The sequence below is a fragment of the Theropithecus gelada genome, chromosome 1 (genome assembly GCF_003255815.1).
Source record: "Theropithecus gelada isolate Dixy chromosome 1, Tgel_1.0, whole genome shotgun sequence".
In the NCBI taxonomy this organism is placed as follows: domain Eukaryota; kingdom Metazoa; phylum Chordata; class Mammalia; order Primates; family Cercopithecidae; genus Theropithecus; species Theropithecus gelada.
The window spans coordinates 175,921,183-175,946,622 of record NC_037668.1 but is presented as its reverse complement, the minus strand read 5'-3'; the positions used below and the strand labels follow the sequence as shown (position 1 = coordinate 175,946,622).

The 25,440-nt window shown below is 33.6% G+C and overlaps 1 protein-coding gene across 2 annotated transcripts in view; it reads right to left on the bottom strand.

The window, feature by feature from the left end:
- Positions 1-14,797: 14,797 nt before the first annotated feature.
- BRINP3 (BMP/retinoic acid inducible neural specific 3) overlaps positions 14,798-25,440 on the bottom strand; it is a 391,129-nt gene continuing 380,486 nt past the window's right edge. For both annotated transcript variants that reach the window (XM_025394858.1, XM_025394864.1), the window contains one exon: positions 14,798-16,177. In XM_025394858.1, the coding sequence (XP_025250643.1) occupies positions 15,061-16,177 (1,117 nt within the window). In that variant the 3' untranslated portion in view covers positions 14,798-15,060. The remainder of the gene's footprint in view (positions 16,178-25,440) is intronic.

Below are 25,440 nucleotides of genomic sequence, written 5' to 3'. Positions count from 1 at the left end.
CGCTCATGTACCCCGGCTATCTTTTAGGAAGAGAAGAGAACCAGGAATGCCTGCTCCCCTCTTTCTAGATGCATACTCATTCATCTTCAGTCTGTACCCCTTTGGATTGCATCCTGACTCCCCGGGGACTCTTTTGAAAAAAAATGCCTTCTTTTTCATTTCTCCTCCTCAGCTCTCCCTACATGGATAGGTGATTATGTCTCCCTAATGTGGGACACTCCCCTCAGATGCATCCTCCAAACTGGAAAGAGGTAATTTCCAAAACCTTAAACTTGTTGACTTAGAACTGGGCTCGGGGAAGGGAACGCAGAAACCCCACATGACGGCATAAAGGTCTTGTCTTGTGTTTTCTTTTCCTTTCATTTCTTTTCTTTTTCCTCTCCTTTTCCTCTCCCTTCCCTCTCCTTCCCTTCCCTCCCTCCCTCCCTTCCTTCCCTCTTTTTTTTTTTTTTTTTTTTTTTTTACGTAGTCTCTCTGTGTCTCCGGGCTACAGTGCAGTGGCACGATCTAGGCTCACTGCAGCCTCCCCTTCCTGAGTTAAACGATTCTCTTGCTTCAGCCTCCCGAGTAGCTGGGACTACAGTAACAGCTAATTTTTGTATTTTTTAGTACAAATGGGTTTGACCATGTTAGCCAGGATGGTCTTGATCTCTTGACCTCGTGATCCGCCTGCCTTGGCCTCCCAAAATGCTGGGATTACAGGCATGAGCCACTGCGCCCTGCCAGGGTAAAGGTGTTTGTTTGTTTGTTTGTTTTTTATTTTCTTCTCTTTTCCAGTCAGGCTTTTGCCCTCCCTCTCCCAGCACAAACTGGTAAAAGGTCTCAGAATTTTTCAGCTGCCCTTACCCCTCCCCTTGTTTCATTTTGATACATGTTTTCTCATAACCTGGTTTATCTGTTCTTCACTTCAGGCCATCAGACTCCAAACAGTCAGACAACCAGAGCCTCTGACAATGGCTCCTGCTGCTGAGAGCCCTTAGGCCCCTGAGGGAGCTCTTATGGCATTTCCTCAAAACAGCGCCCCCTTTCAGCAGGAAGCAGTTAAGATCTGTCTTCGTCCTTATCCTTATTCTAAGGACAGTTAGATGCGCTTCATTAGAGGGGTCAATGAGACAACCAGGTGCGAGGGATCAGGAGAATCGCCAATCAGCCTGCCCACTGAGGTGGAGCCTCCGAAGTTCACACATTTGCAGCAGGGAGGAGCCTGGCCCCTCCTCTTCCTCTGTGGAACGTGGGATTCCAACGCTGGGGCAGGAAGCACTCCAGCAGGGGACTCTGGCCTTGCAGAGGATCACTGGTTCCTCATTTTCCCCCTTTTCAAACAATAAAATCCGTCTTATTCTTTTCGTAGCCGTGGGGCAGACAGGAACACCATCTTTAGCTGAACTAAGGAAAAGTCCTGCAACACATCCATCCATATATACAAGGAGATAGGAAGAAAAGTATGTTAGATTTTTACTTTACTGTCCTCAACAGGGTGATAATGTGTTATATCATATCCCCCCGAATTTTTTCTTTACTGCCTAGAATATACCATGTATTCAGCATGATCTCTGATATTGATGTTGATGAGAATAATGAAGTCAGCTGAAGTGTATGCAGTATGCAAATTGTATATGTATCAATGATTTGGCATAACTGATATCAACATTAACGAAATTGTATATCATTAAATGAAACAAAATATCAGAGAAATACATCTTTATAAAGCAGGGTACAATGAACATAAGCTTGATCATATTAAAGGCAGTGTAGTACCACTTAAAGAAATAACTTTCTACTTGAAAGTTATTTACATAACTTTACATTATCTACTCAGTTTTAATTATACCTGTATAAATTAAGTACAATGATAATACAAATTCAATTGTGTGGGCACTAAATAACATAGAGTCAAATTTATATGATGGCCTGTTGAAAATGTATATGTGTAACATTTGACATCTGACAATGTACCATAGCAAAAGAACCAAACATTGCAATAGCTTACATAAGCTAGAACTGTATTTCTATCTCACATAGTTACACAGAAATTGGCCATTCCTCCAGTTACTTTAAGGATGACAGGTAGCTGTTTCATATTCCATGCCTGGCTTTTATCCTTTGATATTTACCTCTTCCTTACGTGACTTTTGTATTCAGCAAGTGGGGAAGGAATGAAAGTGCAAGGACTATGAACTCACCTTCCAATTAAGAGTGTAGGGGCTAGGGTCCATTGATGTGCCAGCTAGGAGGTTGTTAAGGAGCCTGAACTTAGAAGGGTCACAACACTGGCTTAATACTTTGCTGTCACTTTCTTGAAATAAGTAACAATTTTTGAACAAGCCTCTGCATGTTTATTTTGCGTTGAACTCTGAAAATTATGTTGCTAGCCCTAAGAAAAATGACTGAGGCATGTATTTTCCCTTTTGAATTCTTACTGGCCAAAATTTGGTTATATAACCACAACTTTGCCACATTAAATGCTTAAGAATGTAATCGCTTGCTGGCAGCCAGGGAGAGCTAAAACTCAGGAGTTTGATATTAAAAGGAAGAAAGAATGCATATTGACTTACATCTAACAGTCTCAGCCAGTGTCCACGTTTTCCTTTTTTTGATTCTCAGAACCTAGCAATATGACAGGCACATAGTAGGTGGCTATAGTTTCTGTTGAGGAAATAAATACATGACTGAAATACATGAAATAAATGAAATCAATAAAACAAACAAATTTTTTAATTTTAGGTGGAGATATATCATCAAAAGAACATTAGAAAATGAGATTGGCTCAATCTAGTACCATTTATTATTAGATAAATATTTCCAAAGATTCAAAAGTACTTTCAAAATTCCTGGTTCACAGCAGAGAAAAGCAGGTAAGTAGTATATCTATGGAGCTCAATTTCCAGAAGGATAAATAATGTTTGGTCAAATTATGTGATACAGAGGTACAAAAATCTCACACTCTTTAATTACTGGAGAATGTATCAAGTTTCTCCTGGTAAAAGTAGTCTTAACTTGGACACATTTTGGTGTCATACCATTTTACTGTAACCACTTTAACTAAGAGTAATATGTTTTCTAAAAATAGTGTTAGGACAATTACATGTGATTCTGGGTTCCCAGATAATAGATTATTGCTGGTGAAATTAACATAAACACAAACATTTTAGCAATATAGAGTCATTTGGTATAAAGGAAAACAAGCAAATGTATCAAAATAATCACTGTTGTTTGCTATTACTACTGCATAAAGTAACTGATGGTCATTTTGATTACTTAGTATACGGAATAAGGAATTTAGAAATAAGGAATTTAGAAAAAGCTGCATAAAAGAGTTATGTAAAAGAGTTTGAAGGTATAAAAAGTGTACAAGATTTGCATTTGTGAAAAATATCCTTATAAAAACCTATTTTGTTCCTGCTACATTACTGAATAAATACAGCATTTGAGTAATTTGTAAATTGTAAATTTTATGCTCATTATTATGAAAATACATTAGAGTACTTAGATGTTGAATTGGAGGATACATGAGCAGAAAAGTAATGTGTAGAAGGCATTATTTTGTTAGTTAGAGTGAAGGCTGAACAAAAATAAAAAGAGACTTTAATTATAATGACTCAGGAAATAAATTTATTTCTGTCTTATGTAATGTGCAGGATATATATTTGGAATCCTCTCAAATTAGTCATGTCAGTATTAGTTAGGGGTTCTACCATCCTTGAAATATGATTTTCAAGGTTGTTCCTTTCATAGCCATTCACAGGTGGGAAGAAAAGTAAGAATGAGTCCAGGCCAAGTTTCTTTTAAGTAAGTGAAATGGAAATTGTTGAAATGTTTTCTACTAACATTTTGTTGGTGAGAATTTAGACATATAGTCAACTACTTAGAAATGAGATAAAAAAATGTAATCTAGCTGAGAAGCTTTGTACCTAGGGAAAAAGAGAAGATTACTTTGAGGGAATAAGTAAGTATTGTAAAAATACTTCCCCAAATACATTATTTACAATTTAAAAATTGTGTTTTAAATGATCATTTCTTAAACTGCTTTTATTTAGGACAAATTTATTTACACTTACAGAAAAATTCAAAAAGACAGGACAGAGTTCCTGTGTACTCCACTTTGTTTCCATGTTATTAAATTCTTAAATGTAATATATTAAATTAAAATAGTTATCTTTGCTGCAATTAATAAATATTGATACATCATTATTAACTAAACCCTATACTTTATTCAGATTTCCTTAGCTTTTATTTAATGTCCTTCCTTCACTGCTAGTACACAGGAGAGTATTGACTTTTTTATGTTAATTTTGTGTCCTTAGCTGAGAGAGCCTAGATGCGATGACAATCCTGTAGCAATGAGCACACCCACTGTCTAGATTTTGGTTTCTACAATACAATTTCCCAAAAATAGTAAAAAAAAAGATTCTTAGAAAAATGCATGGTTCTAGGACTGGGACAGGAAATAATACAAGGTGAGCCAGTGATACAGCATAACTCTCCACTCACTGAGTGTGGGGTATACACAGTAACTTTGTTCAAAATGGTACAGTATGGAAAAGAAGAAAAATAAGTGAGCTTTTAGTGTACACCTCAGACAAAGACTACATCAATCAGTCAGGTGATCAAGGTAAACATCTTGATAATTTATGTTGATAGTAAGTACCCTATATATGATACAATGAAATGGGGCTCTGTGGTCTTCTCCCAAAAACATATGGCTGTAGTCTGATTATGACAAAAAATGTATTCTGCTGATATTGAATTGAATATTCTATAAATTTCAATAGGATCAAGTTTATTGATAGTTATGCAAGGTTCAACTGTGTCTGTACTGATTTTCTGCCTGCTTGATCTATTACTGCAAGAGAGGTGTTGAAACCTCAAACAATAATGGTAGTTTCCTTTTCAATTACATAAACTTTTGCCTTATATGTTTTGATGCTCTATTGTCAGTTTGTTAAAGTTTGCTGTGTCTTCTTGGAGAATGGTCCCTTTTTTCATTATGTAATGTTCATCTTTATCTCTGAACATTTATCTTGTTCTGAAGCATGTTTCTTCAGCAATGAATATAGCTACTTCAACCTTCTTTTGATTGATATTAGCACAATATATATTTTTCTATCCCTTTTAAGTTGATTTTTTTAGATAAGTGGACTTCTTTTAGAAAATATATAGTGGAATCTTCTTTGTTGATTATGACAATCTGACCTAATGATAGTATTTAGACCATTTACATTTAAATTGATTGTTGAAATACATAGATTAATGTCTACTATGTTTCTAATTGTTGTATATTTATTGTACTTAATCTCTACTTTTCCCGTTTCTTCCTTTTCTGCTTTTATTTGAGAATTGTTACCATCGTATCTTATCTTTTTTAGCATATCGGTTTTAGCATATATTGCTTTAAAATATATATTTCAGTGAATGTTCTTGAGTTTATAATACATTTTTTAAACTATCTTACCTCCAACTTTAAATAATACCATAAGGCATCACGTTAGTACAGGTATGTTGTAACAGAGTGATTAGTAAATATTTTCTAGATTTTTCAAGTTGAAAATAAAATCTATTCAACCATTAAATCTATTAAACTACTTATGAATTTAGCATAGATGATTATAGACTGGAATATTCTGCAAAATTGGGGGCCACAAAGTAAATAACAATTAAGAATTGCATAATAGACATTATATAATTTATATGTGTTTTATAAACTACATTATAACTTACTAGAATTTTCTGTCCAAGGGAAACAAGACAATATCATAAAGCAGTGTATAGATCATGAGTTTCAGAAACATAACTGAAATAAGACATTTTACATATTTCTATCACTTCCCCATAAGTAATACATAAAACACTTTCTAAATATTATAATCTATTTCACATAATTTATAAGTACAATCTTCTGCATTTAAATGATTTGAGTATAATATTTTTATTAGTCTTAGTGTTTAAAAATCTTTAAGAAAGATATGCTTTTATACTTATTTAATCTATGTGAGTCATCATATAAATATTAGAGAATCTGGCTGGGCGCGGTGGCTCATTCCTGTAATCCTAGCACTTTGTGAGGCCAAGGCGGGTGGATCACCTAAGGTCAGGGGTTAGAGACCAGCCTGTCCAATGTGGTGAAACCCCATCTCTACTAAAAATACAAAAATTAGCCAGATGTGGTGGCGAGTGCCTGTAATCCCAGCTACATGGGAGGCTGAAACAGGGAGAATTGTTTGAACCCAGAAGGCAGAGGTTGCAGTGAGTTGAGATTGCACCACTGCATTCCAGCCTGGGTGACAGAGGGAGACTCCGTCTCAAAATAATTAATTGATTAATTAAAAATTAGAGAATCTGAAAATACAGAAAGTGATGTAACAAGGGTAAATTGTACTTTAAAAAGTAAAATTTGCTACCGTGTTTTATAAATTCTTGATACTACTTTATCTTATTAGCCTCAAAGTAAAGGAGGATTGTCTACTGCAGAAAATAACAAATATCAACCACTTTCAAGTGAATTATAAAATAATACCTAATAATAAAGCAACAATTTGGGTAATTGTGGTTTCACTTAAAATATTTTGTTTGCAATATTAAAGGTATTATCTTATGTTGTATGGAAATTAATGAAATGAATTTCTTGAGTGAGTTGCTCATTTTCCATCCTCTTTTTGTGTAGAATAGTATGGACAGCTCCCTAAGGAAAACTTATCTAAATTTATATTTGTGATATATTTTTGAATTGTCTTCCTTTCCTATTAAAATGAAGTATGTTAGGTGAATGATGCTGTGACCTGGCAGTGGAATCAGCCATATGTTGTTGATATAATGATGGAAGAATATGAACAAGTGCTATTGAAATGATCCAATGATGCTGTTTTAATTTAGAAAAAAAGAAGAATATAACAAATTTTATAGGATCAGCTCTTAGCTGTATTTATTTTAACCTTACTGTAATGTAAGTTATGCACAAGGCTAAAACATTTACACAGAGGAACTATTTTTATAGAATCTTTAAATTCAGAATCCCATTTTTTAGGTCATCCATTCAAGGAACCAATATATGTTGGACTTATAAAGTGTAGTGGGTACAGGGACCACTGATTTCAGGCTTTTAAATAACTGTACGTAGTAAAGGCTTAAGGAAAGAATATGATTATGTATGGTTCTGCCTTCTATGAACTTGAAGTCTAATAGAGAAACTTAGGTAAGAAACTAAGCATAGCTATCAAAATGACTTTATTAACATTTTCACATTGTTGCAATTGGAGTATAAAAGCAATGGTTCATTTTGTTATCCAAAGATGAATAATAAATTCAAATGTGCTGTGATGTTTTATAAGACTCACGAATTAGAATTATTATTACTTATCATCCTCATCTTCATTATTATAAATGGAAGACAAGAGTGTGGGTTAGAAGAGTGTTGCAGGCAGAAGGCAGGATGCTATGTAAGAAAAAAAGTCTGGAGACATGAAAGAGTATTCCATCTTTGCACTAAAAGCCTTTTGTATAGTTAGATTTAGTTTGCAGTGAAATAAATACGATTGAAGAGAAGGATAGAGAAATAGCCAAGGACAGCATTATGAAAAGAATTACATGCCAAATAACAATTTAGATACCTATCTTATCGAAAAATAAATAACAGATTTATATTTTAAAAGATTTGCATTGTCAATGTTCACTCTTGTGACTGGGTGAAGCGTGGATTGGGAAGGATTCAAGGGGAATGAGAGGAAAAATATATATTTTAGATTTTCATCAGTACAGCAATGTTGGTAATTAAAAAAATAACAGCTCCCTAATAAACACATAAAACTGACAGATTAGATCAACAACTACCCTTTTAAGGAAAGCTAACAAGGATGAAAGCACAAGAAAACATCAGAACTCAAAAATGAAGCAGAAATTCAACCTTGAGATAATGGAGGATGTGTGAGTAAGATAATGACAGAAAAAGAGAAAAATTCCAGTCTTGCTAACCAAGGAGTGTATAGGTTTGAATCACTGTGTAGGACATCAGGAGGGGCTTTACTATATCTAAGTAGATAACAAAGATAATGAAAGTATATAAACAAAAACGTATAAAATGCAGAAAATGAAGTTGAATCAAGATGACAGGAGAGTCTCCCATCTAGAGAAAGTTTCCTCAAAGGTGGGACTGCTCGTTCACGTGAAACAAGAAGAGTGAGAAAGTCACACACTGAAGCTGCACTTGCAGCAAGTATCGATGGGCCGCATGTGACTATTGAGCCCTTAAAAAATGTAGCTGGGCACAGTGGCGTGTGCCTGTAATACCAGCTACTCAGGAGGCTGAGGCAGGAGAATTGCTTGAACCCAGGAGGCGGAGGTTGCAGTGAGCGGAGATCACACCACTGAACTCTGAACTCTAGCCTGGGCTACAGAGCAAGACTCTTTCTCAAAAAAAAAAAAAAAAAAAAAAAAAAAAAAGGAAAAGAAAGAAAAAGGCAAAACTGAAATGGGAATAAATGCACACTAGATTTCCAAGACTTGGGACAAAAATATCTGGCCGGGCCCGGTGGCTCAAGCCTGTAATCCCAGCACTTTGGGAGGCCGAGACGGGCGGATCAGGAGGTCAGGAGATCAAGACCATCCTGGCTAACATGGTGAAACCCCGTCTCTACTTAAAAAAAAAAAAAATACAAAAAACTAGCCGGGCGAGGTGGCGGGCGCCCGTAGTCCCAGCTACTCCGGAGGCTGAGGCAGGAGAATGGCGTAAACCCAGGAGGCGGAGCTTGCAGTGAGCTGAGATCCGGCCACTGCACTCTAGCCTGGGCGACAGAGCGAGACTCCGTCTCAAAAAAAAAAAAAAAAAAAAAAAAAAATCTATAATGACCCTAGTAATAATATTTCATATTGATTACATCTGAAATTATATCTTAAATATATTGCTTTAATTAAAATAGATGAATAATAATAAATAATATAAAATAATAAATAATAATAATAAAGAATAATAAATTCAAATGTGCTGTGATGTTTTATCAGACTCATGAATTAGAATTATTATTATTATTTATCATCCTCATCTTCATCATTATAAATGGAAGACAAGGATGTGGGATAGAAGAGTATTGCAGGCAGAAGGCAGGATGCTATGTAAGAAAAAAACATTTCTTCTGGCTTTTCTTTCACTTTTAACAAAAAAGTGGCTACAGGAAAATTTGAGATTACATGTATGACTTGCATTATATTTCTGTTCAGCAGCTCTTTCTGAGAGAATAATCTTTTAACACTAGAGATCTCCACAGCTAGCCCTCATATTATTATTTGTTGATGGTGTTAACACTGTAACCCACTAGAGTTTAATTTATTCCTTGCTTTTGTTTTAAGATATAAATCTTATTTTTGAATCCTCATTTCCAAACAGAAAATCAAACCCAAGTTAGAAAACTATATTCCCTTTAACCATTTAAAATGACAATTGTATTACCTAATGCTATTTTTATACGTCCTTACTATATTTCTGATTTTTTAAATTAATATTTTATATAAATTTTAATATCTGTTGATGAAAATTTCTGCTAATTGATCTTATTTTCCAATTGGTTTATTTGTTCACAACAGTTTGTTTTCCCAAACACATTTTAAAATAATTATGATATATTTATAATTATAAAAATTTATATTAAAGTCTTCTTTAATGGAAAGTAAACTTAAAAATTACTTTAGAAGTGGGAGGCTGAGGCAGGTGGATCACGAGGTCAGGAGATCGAGACCATCCTGGCTAACAGGGTGAAACCCTGTCTCTACTAAAAACTCCAAATATTAGCTGGGCGTTGTGGCGAGCATCTGTAGTCCCAACTACTCAGGAGGCTGAGGCAGGAGAATGGTGTGAACCTGGGAGGAGGAGCTTGCAGTGAGCAGAGATCGCGCCACTGTACTCCAGACTGGGCAACAGATCAAGATTCTGTCTCAAAAAAAATTTATAGTAATAATAAAATAAAATGACTTTAGAAGTGATATCTGTTGCAGTATTGGTGTATTCTTCTAACAGCATAATGCGTATTTCCAAAACTGTCAGTTTAGTTTTATACTTTTTCATAATTTCATTAAGTGTATTTCTTATATTTAACTAACTTATATTTTCATCTACTTTATGATTTATTCTTCTGCGTTAGAATTTTCAAACTTACGATGGAAGAAATATTCAACTGTATTAAAAATAAGAATGTAATATTTTATTTTATTCAACAAAAAATGAGAGCTTGAATTCCATTAGAAATTTATTGTTAGAGGTTTATTTAGAAGAATTTTAAACACTTATTACACATATTTTTTAATAATAGTTTTCTGCTTATTATCCTAGATCTCTAAAATATCTAGTATGTAATGTGCATAAGTGAATATTTACTCTTTCATTTTTCTTTTTTATAATTTTAATGATTTAAAATGAATATATATTTATTTTTAAAACTGCCCATCACCATAAAATAAAAACAAAACCAAAAGTATGAGATACATTTTAAATACTTTCAATGTACACTAATAAAATTGATTTCTGTTTTCTGTAGTAAATACATTTTTAAGTATTATTGATGTTTGAGTGTTATTAAGTGTTATGTAGCTTTCTATTACTGCTACAAATATTTTATATGGACCTCATTTTTTCCCATACTTATTCATTCTTGCACTTTTGAAGTCCTTTTCATGAGTGTTTTGTGTCCATAATAATGCTGGACGGAGGGAGTGACAAGTCAGAAACCTGTGATAAGATTACTCTTACCTGGAAATGTTCATATTTGCAATGCTCTCAGAATACTGCCTTACTCATGCTAAGTATTGCGCATCTATTCACTTATTCACATATTAAGTACTATAGTTATTATGTGATAGCCATATTCTGTCATCGTAGAATAAAATAGTACTTCAATCATTCATTGGTTAATCCAATTGCTAGCACACAGCAGAATTTCAAGAGTAATATTTTTGCTTCACTTTGAATTTCATTTATATGTACTAATTTACTACACTTGGCTGCCATGTCCTAAGTATCAAATAATTTGACATGGATATTCTAATTTACCAGTTATTCATAGTTCATTAAAGTAACTAATGTTGCCTTCATGTAAAAGAAACGGAGATGTTTGTAAAAATGTCCTGCTAACTAAGATGCACTTGCCAAATATTGGGATTATCAAACTGACTGAATTATAATTCTTGAAATTATTAGACTAGGAAAGACTAGACATAGAATTACAAATCTGATCTCATAGTTGGAGGAAAGAAAGAATGTCAATAGCAACAGCATAAATAGATGGTATAGTAAATAGGAATGACAAAGTGTAAACTCTCAAGTTTTAAAAATTCAACTGACTGGACTATACTTCCTAAGGATACTAGCATATGTGAATCAAATGATAAATATTATACTTAAGGCTAGAGGGAAAATGTCTAAGTTTGCTAAATGGTTATTATTCTACTAAAATCGTCCAGGCACAAATTCAGAGTGGTACTGTTATCATAGTGTGGTTTGGTTTATTTAAAATGTTCTTTTCATTTGTCACATTGAATTGGAAAATCTGTATGTAGCCTCTGAAAATTTTATACCAAGTTTATTATGTAAAAGGTGTCTTTTCTATTTGGTTTCCAAAACTTTTCACTTTCCTTCCAGTTGAATTCCTGTATTCTATAACTTCCACTTTAGCAAGTATATATAGTCTTATTTTGCTCTTAAGTTTTTTCAAATGGGTTATTTTATTCAAATGAACATATTTTATATCTGTTCAAAATGAAGAGCTTTTCAATGTGCACAATGAAGAGAACAAAAGAAGGTCTGTATAGGATTATAGAACAGTCCATGGTCCTGGTTCATTCCAAACTATTTCTTCACATTTTGAGAATAACCACAAAGACAGGGCAGGGTGGGGGAGAGAGAGAGAGCAAGAGTGAGAGAGAGAGAGAGCGGAAGAGAGAGAGAAGAGAAAGTGAATCATCTTGTATTATTGAAATGCACCTGAGACCATCAGCTATTTCTGCATTTTCATTTTTATTTCTTTGAGCTGAGAGGGAACATTTGGAAACAGATTCACCTTGCAAAAATGCAACTTGAGATTCCAGAGATTGCAAGTCAAGTCACTCTGTCATGGTCATCAAAATAGTTGGCGCAGTAAGAGGTGTTCCTAGAAGAAATGTATTGACAATAAATTTTTGATTTTTCAGAATTTCAAGTACTATTGAATTTATTAACTTCAAGATAAATTTAGAGGCATGAATTTGTGGATATCAAGAATCTAAATGAAGTAAAATGTCCTATTTTTGAAACATGATTTCAAATATATCTTTCATTCTAAATAAGGTTTTGACAATAAAGTTTATATTGAAAATTTTAAAATAAAAGTTTTTATTAAAAATACCCAATTTCCTAAAGTCACAGTGAGCGAAAATGGTTGTATATAAGCCAATTCATGAAAAATTAAATGTTTTTGAACTGCATTTTTCTTATACATTGGTAACTCATGTTGTATTAACTTAGATTATTAATATAGTCTTTTTCTTATTGGACATTTCTTAATAGGTGGTAATACGTGAGAAATGGAAACATAAAATATGTTTATGTTTTAGTCATGTATCCTCTAACTCTATATATCCCTGTAGAATTTGCTTGGAATGTTTATGTAGATTGTATTCATGTTATTTTAGACACAACATTCAGAAAAAGGTATTGATATTACTTCTCTCCTTTCAGGGGAAACCTTGACTCAGAGATATTAAACACTCACTGACAGAGCACTAGAAGAGTTGGAGCTCCTTTTATTGAATAGGACCTTTGTGACAAGACTTGCCAGACATGAAGAGTCCCAGGATAAGACCCAGTTATGAACTTTCTTACCTGTGGTCATAGGTCTTCTTTCTCACATGGCGGCCAGGAATAAGTTAGCTGTGCAATAAAAGAAGTAGCACTCCTGATAATTTCTTTTAAGTACAATGAAATTAATGTTCTTCAGAGTCCATTGGTAATTGTGCATGTTGCTCAGATGGTTTCTGGGTGTCAAGGCTCTAGATAGCTGGACCTTCAAGACTCTTCTGGAAAAGGTTCTGGAGGCATCTCTGACTTTTATAGTATGTGACTTTTGAAACATAGTGTCTATGTTTGATAAACTTGGTCACCCTGTGGATGACTAATTGTGTATGATCAATGCCGGCTTTATATAATGTTTTGGAAGTACTGTGAGTGTGTGTCATATAATGTTTACCGATTTAGACCTCAATTTCTTAGGTTACTCCTGTTTCACCATAAGCCATTGCATGAAATGAAATTAAATACAGAAATATGATGGTTCAGTTAATGCTCAGTGGTGCAATAAAAAGAGGATGAATTTGTTCCAGAGAAGTCTATATTGGAATCTTGATATTTCAACTTCGTTTGTGATCTTGGGGAGCTTGACAAGCCACCATGAACCTTTGTTATTTTCACCAAGAAAATGAGAATGATAATTTATAACTTAGTGCTATTGTCAGAATTAAACAAAAATAATATTTTCTATGATTCCAGAAAGATGGTGTTTAATACTAGTATAAATTTTCTGTTGAATGACCTACTATGACAGAAATTAATATTTTTTTAAAAATCAGCTAACCGAAGTAAGACATTCAGCTACGCATATATTAGGTGGAAGAACAATTCTTTGCTTATGGTGTATTGGTTATTTTCTGTCTGAACTATCTTTTGCTCTTAAATGCATAGGAATTAAAAATAACCCAAGAATCAAGAATGGCTGTATTCTAATGTTTGTTCTATCAGTTTCATCCATGCCATGGGGTTCTTTCTCTGTGTCCTGAGAAATGCCTTCATGACCAACAGGAAATGGTCTGGCCTGGACAATGGATTTGGTTAAGTAATAAGAAAATATTTATAAGCTATCTAGAATAGAGCTGAGTGATAAATAGCAAAAAACACATTTTACAGATACGGTCACATAGTTAAACACAAATGAAATTCAAGTTTACAGAAAAAAAAACTAATAATATATCTAATATTATTTCACGAATAAGTGGGAATTTAATTTTCAGATCACCATTTTGAACTAAAATTGGTTTCATATTGAACTCATTTTCTCCTCAAAATATTTTTAGTATTATGAGCTTCTCTGGGAGAGGGAAACAAATCTATTTACGCTTGAACTAGTTATTTGAACATTTATTTTATACCATTACTTTACAATTTGTGAACTCTAGAATGTTTTATTGACACGGATAAAGTGCTGGAATAACTAGGTTTTGAGGACTTGAAATTAAAATAATTGTGCCGAGTGAGCTGATTACTGGTTCCTAGAATGTAGAAAGGGAAGGAGAAAGCAAGTTGCTAAGGAAATTAAGGGTTTGCTTTCTCCATGATATACCTTATTATCACACTGATTTTTCTGTATGTTTGCCAAAATGTTCTGATATTTAAGAATTAGTTTATCTGAATACTTTAATTATAATTATGTCTCTAGTATCGGTTTCCTAAATACAGGTAATAAACATACTACTGTCGTTGTTCTGTTAACCATAAAACAAAAACAAAAACAAAACAAAACAAAACAAAACAAAAAAACTGAATAATAAGTATCCTATCTAGTTGGGTTTTCCATAAAGAAAATTGAAAGAGACCTTCAAATGTTTCCATTAAAAAGTCTTGGTGAATTTTCCCCAGGTTCTAACAAACTATACCAAAATAGAACTCATTTCATGGAAAAAAGGAATCCCACAGCACTTCTTTTTAATAACTGTTCAGCTACAAAATTTTATTGGTATCTTTTTATGTTCCCGCTAGAGGATGTAATGCACAAAAGCATTGCCACGGAACATATAAAATTACAAATGAAATTTATTGTAAAAAGTAGAATGTCTTCTAGACTGGTGTCAGTATTTATTTCATTCATAAACCAAAACTGCAGTATAATATATTCATTGTCAGCAAGTTCATGTGTGTAAATTTCCATCCAATGTTATTGACTGATATAAGACAGATATTGAAAAGACAATTTAAATTTACTCTTCCAAACATAAACTGTTCCACAAAAGCACTGTAAAAACTCCTTCAAGATTTTGGGTTGTGCTTGACATTTATGGTTAACTACATAATTTGGTCGTGTCATAATCCATTGTGTTTGGCAATTTGGCATTAAACGCCTGAAGAGCAGATTGGATCCTCACCACCTCACTAGTAGAAAGCTTGAGTCTATGACGAAGCAAGCAAGAGAAAAGATCTAGACGACGCTGACCAGGTGGGGAGAGTTTATTTACACGGTCTCTGATCTCTAGTAGTTGCAAAAGTGCTGAGTCCTGGGATCCCTGAGTATAGGGGTAGTCCAGCTGCAAAATCAGGTCCCGAATTGCTTCAGGGTCAAAGTGCATGCTGTAGCCAAACACTTGAATGTTATTGATTTTCATATAGCCCAGGTTCCGGGAAGGGTCAATAAACTCCAGAGGTTCGTAGTAAATGCTTTCATTACCATTGGGGCCGTTGGACTTGATTCGGCTCCTCAGGTAGATGTGTACTGTCTCAAAAAATGTCTTCCATTTGTTCCCCAGAGTTAATGTCCAGTTATAACACTGCAGGGGGAGGTCCAACTTAGTCCGCTCCCAGTCTGGAAAGCTGTTTTCATTCACAGGCATAAACCAGCTCTCAGAGTGGCTGCCTCCGAAGGGATTGACGTAAACAGCCAACACTGGCTCCAACGTGCTGTTTTTAGTTAAGCAAATCTGTAAAGAGAGACCCAAAATCATATGGACCAGACTTGACTTGTACTTATTACTCTTCAAGGTGAGGAGCATCCGCTTACGCCAGGAGGGATCAAACCAGCTATTGAGGCGCATGTCATTGCTGATAAAAATAGCATGGACTTCTATTCGTCTGTCCGTTTTCTGCAGCAGATATTTCATTTCGAGATCTTGCAGGTCAGTTTCAAAGCCAATATAGTGATCGGTGGACTCGGCGACTTCAGGCTTGCAGAGCCCCTGGCTGAGCATGTAGCCGGTGTTGCAGGTGCCACAGCGGGTGCGGTTGTCTGGTGCGCATGTCAGGCAAGCGGAGGCGTCTCCCACTGTGCAGGGCAGGAACGCGGTGCAGACCACCTGGTCGTTCGGACACGTGCACGAGTGCGTCTCTTCTGAAAAGCTGCCTAGGAGGCCGTTCTCATTGCAGTAGAGAAAAGACTGGATGCGAGTAAGCCAGTAGGTTGAGGTTCTAGAAATACAAACAAAACGAATCTACATAAATACAAAGATATTCTGTGTACTGCAGTAAACCTTAGCTCAGAAATCTTCACTATCATTTCTTCAGGTCATCTCCAGCCAGTAATTTAAATGAAATAAAATATTCATAGAACTTATAATTAGACTATATAATACAAACACACACACGTGTGTGTATATTCCATTTATCACTGTGCAAAACAAGATTAGAGCTATACTTGATCTGAACTGCAATGCGTTTCTAAATATGCGATATATTCTAAAGAGATTGCATGCTATCTCATTAGTGCACATGGAAGATGATTGTAGATAAAAATAGGTCATTATTGTTTTGAAATAACAACAAAAAGAAACGGAAGTGATTTTATCATAAAATATCTGTAGGAGAATTAGAGCATATAAATGGTGATTGTTCATTCATTTACTCTTAGCTTCATAGACCACTAGTGTTGCAGGAAGCATGAATAGAAAGTAAAAGAAAAATGAAAGAAAACCAAACGGCTCTAAATTGTCAATCAGTGTATTTAGATGCTAGGGTTGTCATCAACATTGAAAGAACAAGTACCCACTCAAAAAGATCATATTATTAAAACATACTTGAGTTTATTCTTACAGGCTGTTCAAGAAAATAGTTGAAAATATCTCATTAAAATCAACAAGCTTCTTCAATAAGGGGTAAGTGTGTTAGTTTAATGTGTTTGATTTGAGTCATTAACGTTTTTTTTTTTTTTTTTTTTTTTTTCCTCATCAGGTTAATCATGATTCCAATTTCAAATCTCACTTTTCCGTTTTTCTCATGTTATTTAAACCATTTTGGTGTTTTAAAAACAGTAAAATAATGAAGGAAGAGCAATGGCCTTGTAAAAACACAATTCCTTGTTTTTAGTTTGTTGCTTTCTCATACTGGATGTATGATCATGGGAAAAGTTGCACAGCATCTATAACACACAGTTCTCTCATGTGAAAAATGGGAATAGTAATATCTTCCAGGTTGAGATTTTGTGAGAAGTAAGTTAGGGTCTAACTCTGTGCATGTACTTAGAATATTGCAAAGTGTCTGTTTCACAGTAGATACACAACAATTCTATTTTTGGTATTCTTACGAGTTTTTGGTGTTCACATTTAATACATTTGGGATTACCTGCAAAATATATATGCTGCACTCAGTCCTTTAAATATCTACTTACTAGTTTTCATAGCGCCTTTTTCTGCTTAAGATTTTGTATTACTGTGTATTTACTTATTTATATTGTTTCTCTCATTACATATAATACCCTTTTGCCAAACTCTTGTATGTTTTCTTTCATAGCTATATAACCTGTGCCCAGTAGAATTTCAGGAGATAACAAGCCTTTAATATTTATTGAATATTGAATAAAATGCATGGATTAGCCAAAGGAATATTTTCTAAAGAAGCGTATTTTTAAGTGAAATTTAAACGCTAAACTGAACATTTAATACACTTGGGAAATCCTAGCTCTGAAGTAGCACGGAGTAAAGTAATACAATACTTTATTTGACATTTGCACAATTAAAAACATGCAAAAACCTTTCTTGTCCAGCTTCTCTAAATGCAACTGCATTATATATACTCAGAAGAAAATAAAAAAGTAAATCAAATTTAAGCCAACCATAAAACATTTTCCTCTTAATTCTTTCTTATACTGAAAATCACTGATTGAAATCTTAAACCTATTAGATTCATGGCTTGAACATGTCTCCCAAAGTTCATGTGCTGGGAACTTGGTTGCTAATGCAGTGATATTGTGAGGTAGTATCTAATGGAATATGTGTCCTTGGAGAAATGCCCTCATGAACAGATTAATGCCCTTATCTTGGGAGTTAGTTTCTTATAATTGGGCAAGTTTGGCTCCTTTTTGCTCCCTGTCTTGCCCTCTCTTTGCCCTTCTGCCATCTGATGATGCAGCAAAAAGGCCCTCCCCAGATGCCATTCTTTTGATCTTGACTTTCTAGACTCCAGAAACCCGAGCCAATATATTTTTGTTCATTATAATGACCAACTCTGTGACATTCTCTTAAAGCAGCATAATGTGGACTAAGATAATTCATTTTTGAATTCCTTCAGATACTTTTAAGATAAATTCTCTCAAAAAATATCCCAAAAGCATGCCCAGTGTGTTGTGAAAGAACAAAAATGTGAGGCTGTTTGGCACTTCGTAAACATTACATCAATATATAAGTGTCTCTGTTATGCTTGCTGTGGTTCCTTGTTTTCTCACCACAGAATATATGTGCAAAAAGCTTTCTTTTGCTGGTGTATAAAATAGGTTGATTAATCATTTCTGTATTTAGCTGTAGAATGCAGATATTAATACTACAGATTCATCATTTACAGTTACTACATGTTTATACCATTTCATTCTTTTTCTCAATTACATTTTTCTTCATTTATTCCTTCCTTGCTTTTTCTTTCTTCTTTTTTTCATTGCTATCTCTCTCTTGCGCTGTCCTCCCCATTTTTGCTTCTTTATTCAGTTCTTATTTATGTATATCTATGTGTATCTTATTTATGTATATGTATATCTAATATCTAATAGAAACTACATAAAATATACATCCTATTCAGATGAAAATTATATTTTCTTCCCTGAAACCAAAGAATCAATTCCTTGAGCCAACTCATTTCCCACTGTAAGCTCTAATCATATTTCCAAATCATAAGAAGAAAACAACAAATGAAATGAATAGACCTAAGGCAAAAATAGAGCTCACAAAAGTAGGGCACTGTAGAAAGAATCATTTGGGCACTTCAGAAAAGCAAGAACTTTTTCCAGCTTTCCATCTTTTCCAATCCTTTGCACGTCTGGCAAATACATTATGGAAGGAAAGCATTTCAGCTGTTGGATTTCAGCTTCTTGGGTTTCAGCTCTAATGTATGAATATTGATAATTCAGCATACTGCCAAAGCTCTGGTACCCTGGGACTAAAGAGATAGCATGTAGATTTGCTTCCTTGCTCCTTTGTGTCCTTTTTCCTCTAGCACCTACCTTTTACTATTTTACTACATTCCACAAAGACAAAATAGATTTTTCAAGAAAGAAGACATGTAGTTACTTGTCTTTTCTTTAATCCTTGTGTAATCTTAGTGAAAGCAGCAGTCAAAAATAAAGACTAAGCACATTTCAGAATTGTATAATGGATTTTTCACATAGTTGGTTCCCCCACCCAACAAGGTAAAATTTAGCTCCCCTTACTTTATCTTAAAACTTCAAAAGAATTTTGGAGACAAATGTCCTGACAATTCAAAATTAGTTCATATCAAGTGTATTTCCACTTTGTTTCTTTTTACGCTTAAGTATTAACACAAATAAAAGAAGCCACATTTTATTCATGTATACACATTAGTTAGACACACTATTTACGGTCTACTTGGGCTAAGGATTGTGACTGCATGGGTGGCAGGTAGGTCTACTGTTTTTTATCAAACATGTGGTAATGTTTCTGACATCTGCTTTATAATACTTCAGTAAGCATTCTAAATAAAAGAAGGAAAAAAGGAAGGGAGAAAAAAGACAGAGAGAAACTAAGGAAAGGGGAGGGATAAATATATTATGGTGACGGAACTATAGATTATTAAGGAACAGAAGAAGGAAACCAGAATGCAAACTTTAAAAAAGCAATTGACATGATAAATATCATGATTTGGAGCAGTTCAAGGATATAGGAAATCTTAATCTATCTGGAAGAATTTACATTTTGAAACTAATTCCTGAACAATCTTTTAGGGGAAACAATTATGAGCAGAAAAATACCTTCCAGAGTTCACTTAAAATTTAATTGGAAAAATCAATCATTAGCTAAAAGGCCATTAATGCTTATATCATGGAGAAATCATGTGACATACTAGTTTGAAATGTTTAGACAGCTGTTTATTCTAGTCATCTTTGTTCAACCTATAATATTTTCCATTTATTTAAGATTTGCTCTTCTCCACAGTATACACATTATACATGTTCCAAAAGAGGGCTAGAGTAGGAGTGCGAATATCTGACTTTACAGCCATACTTTACCCTGTGACCTGTGACAAGTTACTTAGTCTCTTTAACTGTCAGCAGAAGCTTTGGAATTCAAACAAACATTTGTTCAAATTAGGATTCTGCATGACTGTGGACTGTCGATAGCTTTCTGAGTCCCAATGTGTTAAACTGTGATTTCACTTGCTGATCTATTGCCAGGATGAAAGGATGTAACATGTAAAATCCATCCACGACAGAGTCTTAGACTTGGTAAATGCTCATAATGAAACAACATGAATGAAATGTTTGACTCTAATATTTTTTGTTTTAAAGAAAATCAACTTAAGATTTGATCATTTCTTTCACAAAAGATGTTAGGTATGAGTGGTGAACCAAGTTCCTGGGCCCCACCCCAGACATAATAATTTCTAGGAGTAGGATTCAGGAATCTCATGTTAAAATATGCAGTCCCAGAGAACTATTATGTATACAAAGAGGTTGCAAGGTCCATTATGTATGTAAATCAACAACCCAAAATTGTTATTAGGGATTCCTTAAATACCAGCTAACCATCAATATGGAGGAATATGTCTACAAGAAGGTAAGGAAAAGTTGAAACTTCTGTAGGGAAGAGGACAACAGCAGATGACTTTTAATTTACATGCATTTTGGGGCTCTGTGGCAACTATGTACAATAAAATTTGTAAACTGTAGTAGAAATTTTACACATAAGAAGAATAAGCCACACACTAAAGCCTGTCATAATACATTACTTCTGTTCTGGTCCAGTAATATTAACTAACTGTTTGGTGAACATCTCTCATGTCTGGGGCCAGTCACTTTTTTTTTCATCTCCTTTCAGTAGTTTGTAAATGCTAACCCCATTTTAAAGTTTGAATATTATTGAACCTTATCAATTTTAATGACTTGGTTACATATCTATTAAGCATTAGAATGAAGACAAACTCAGAGGAAAATATCTAAGTATTATTTTTTAAATATGTGTTGAAAGTTTTGTTTCACAGGATAACGGAGTGAGGGAGGGAGCACATGGAAGCCCTTAACAACCTCAGGGAAAACAGTCATTTATTGCCATAGCAGGACAACATCAAAGATACAATAACTTTTAATTGTGATATCACATTTAGGTTCTTGAGTGACAATACACTATATTGGCTTAAGACCATTTTCTTAGGAGCCAGACTGTCTACTTTGAATCCTGTTCATTTACTTCACCTGGAAAATAGGAATTAAATATAGGGTTGTGCTAACAATTAAAGCACAATTGCAGGTAAAGCATTTAAAAGAATGTGCACAGAATAAACAGGAAATAAATGTTACCTCTTATTCCTATTATTATGAATGTTATTCCCACTATCATCTTTTTTTTTGTGTGTGTGTGATTTAATACAGGTATTATAATGACCTGTATTATAATACAGGTATTTTTTTTTTAAATTTATTTATTATTATTATACTTTAAGTTGTAGGGTACATGTGCATAACGTGCAGGTCAATGAGATCACTTGGACTCAGGAAGGGGAACATCCCACTATCATCTTTTAAAGAAATATTGTAGGCATTTTCTTTATTATAGCCACTTTTTTTCTCAGAAGATGGAACATTTCATTTTCTCTTCAACAATTCATGCACTCATGCATAATATTACACTATATCCCTGTGTTTCACCTTTTAAAAAATATATGCCATTTTAATGACATGATCAAGACTGCATTTAAATATACTTGTATGCCCTCTTTGTGATCCTTTTGAAACCCTCAAAAATATGCAAAACAATATTGCTCAAATTCAGGACAAACATTCTAGATGTGTAGCGCTTTGCACTGAAGTATTAGAACATATGTTGGTAGAAAAACAATTACCTCGTCTCATGGTTAAATCTGCTCTGAGCAGTAATAATCTTATTTCAAAGGTCCCTTATTCCAACCTTCTAATCCTTTATTGCTCTCCAAATCTGTGCAATGTGGATCCAAACTTTAAAACCTAAACAATATAATTTCAGAATCTTTTTGAAGTTAAAGATTAGCACTTTTTCTTGGTTAGGCTATTTTATTTCTGCCTTCATAGATTTGTTATTCTCAGACGTGAATACTTTAAATATAAATTTGGAATTAGGCATCCACAGCCATTTAAGCAAGCATAAGCTGATTATTAGCTCAGTCACAGACAGATAAAGCCAAATAAAATTCTGTCACTTTCTCTCTCTTGACTGCTGCTCTGGCCATCTCAGTTTTGGCAGTGCTGCCTAAGGCTCATGTTGACACTCCTGACACACAACAGTTTCACTCTTGGAAATAATTTTACACTCTGAGAAAAGGAAACACCGCTTTCAAAGATCCCTCAACTTTGAGTCTCTCAAGAAAGTACACACACACACACACACACACTTTAATTTATTAACCTAAATTCAATTATCTACTAATACTTTTGGCTTGCAAGAAGGCAATGAATAAGTGCGTGAAGCAGTTGAAGATGTAGGTTATATTTTAAAGATAGTATTAGCTGATGTTAATATTCATTGAGCTTTTCTCATGTGAACAGTAGTATTACAAGGATTATTTTGTTGTCACAATTCTCACTACTCCCTGATATAAGTATGCCTGTTATCCTAACTTACAGATAAGCACACGAGTTGTAAAAAATTTAAATAACCAGAACGTGTCCAAGGCCAAACAGCTAGTAAGTGCCAGATCTAAAGATATATCCCCTGGTCTCCATTTCTCCAGAATCACAGCTTCTTATGATCATGAACAGATATAATTCAAATAATTTATTACTTCATCTGGTTAAGTGGTGTGCACAGAAAATTCTGCTTACTTCTCAGAGAACTATAGAAATTTTCTGCCCACATCTATGCTGCATTTGATTATATAATTAAAAAAAATCAATAGATAAATGTCTCTTCCACTTAAAACATAAAATACAAAAAGAAACACATCAACATTCAAAGTGAGAAACATGAGGCACACAAAGATAAACACAATTACTTTTCTGGAAGTAAAAAATTACCAAAAATACATATATTTTAAAAATTAGCATACATATGCAATTTTCTATCAAAGATTACTGTCAATTGAAATATATTTTTCACTAAATCATATATTAAGATAAAAAGTTTAAAATGTATTATTATAGGCAAGTTCAGGCTGTTAAGTAGTTAGTGTAATTGAGGAATATTGATACATACAATTATTTTGCAAATAAGAGCAATCAGGCCTCTCCTATGTTCTTTTATAACATCCTGGTATTCACCCCCCCATAATATTCATTACACCAGGTCACTATTATCAAACCAGCTACATCATTTGTATCCTGTGAGTGAAAACAATTATGTACACATGCGCACATATATAATGAAAACAATTATATATATGTGTATATATATCATATGTTTATTTCACAATTTTATTATCATAAAGTACCTAAATCAGTTTACAGTGTTTATGCTTAAATCTTTGCATTACAAACTTCAAAACCTTTATTGCTCTTAAAATCTCTGCATTATGAGTTCAAATTTGAAAATCTAAACAATAAATTTTAAGGAATTTAAAAGTATAATATTATTTTTAAACGGTCATTTCATTTCATCCTTCATAAATCTGTTCATCTGTGAACCTAATATTTGAAACTATATATAAATTTTATATGAATAAATACATTAATGAACAACATGGAGAGGAAGCTAGAAAAGCAAATGCAGACCTAACCTGGAAATGTCCCTGGTTGTAAAGAATTTTTAAAAACATATATTTAACATTGTTTTCTTATTACCCAGTGAGTGGTAGACATTTTAAAACCTGGACTTATTTTCATAATATCTGTTTTTCTTTAAAATATGTTTCCTGATCAATTTCCCATCAGTTTAAAGACAGATCAATAAATTTTTCTTGATGAACATTGAAAACCTGAAAACAAATGAAATTGTATCATTTAAATAATTTAATGAAATTTCAGTGTGCTTCTAAAAGTGGTACAATTTAGCATCCCTCCAAACCAAATGTCTCTGGCCTCACTATGTTTGCTCTTTTTACAATCATCGTTGTTGTCCTCAATGCTGAATATCAGCTCATTCCTTTGTGTCTCAATTAAAGCAAGAACTTGGTTTCTGAAAATCCTGAATGCAGGGTTTTTTGTAAAATAGCTTTATTAGATTTGTATTTCCAAGCTAATCTACTTAAATTGATCAATTTCTGATTGCATGATACCCCAATACCTTTCATATAAAAGTCTAAATTATTTTGAAGTCTTTACATTCTGACAACATCTAGTTGTCATTACTCGATAAAATATTTTCTTTGAAGCCTTTACATTCTGATAACATCTAGCTGTCATTACTCAACATATTTTCCACACTTACAAATCTGTCCTTGTTACCGTCCTAAGTATGTCATGTACAATTTCAACTACCTGGAATTTTCTTTTACAGAATCGAATGTCCTTTTTCCTCTGCTTAGCCAGTTCAAGATTTAAATTCAATTTTTCTTACCCTAAATGATCTTCCTTAACAATCTAACTTACAATGACTTACTTTTTTGGACCAGTGTATTAATTGTTATAGATATTACTGTATTTGTAATTCAGCCCTCTATAACAATATAGTGTTGTATAATAGATTCTTATCTTAAGATTTCAACTAAAATATACAATTCCTGATAGTATCTGTGTTTGTCTACATGTTAGCTTTCCTAATTGGAATATAATCTCCTAAGAAAGAAGAAAATGTATATTGTTACACTAGAATCCCTAGAGACTAACAAAGTGCTTTTTCTCCCAACCTCTCCAAACAAAATTGCTAGATCAAAATTGACCTGGACTTATGTTGGCAAGAAAATGTAACAGTGAATACTCTTAAAACCTCTCTTATGGGGAAAATCAAATAACTTAGGCACTGAATTTTTTTAAATGAATTTATGATCTACAAAATAATAATCTGATTTCTGGTATTGTAAGTCATATGACAGCTATGTCATCAAATAACAATATGGCATTCTAGACTCTATATTATTGTTCAGGAGTTTGATTGACTAAAATGTAATTTCAAAACTGGTCATCTTTAAAATGCTAATGTAGATGGAGATACTGGAGCTGAATAGTTGTCAGAAACTGGACCATTAAAAAACAAAACAAAAAACACCAAGAAATATCACCTTCTGGGAGTCCTGGATTGGTGATCTTCCTGGATCAAAAAGGTCACCCAAGTCACATTCACAATGCAAGAGCTTAATATTAATGTTTTCTAGCACTTGGAATAAAATTC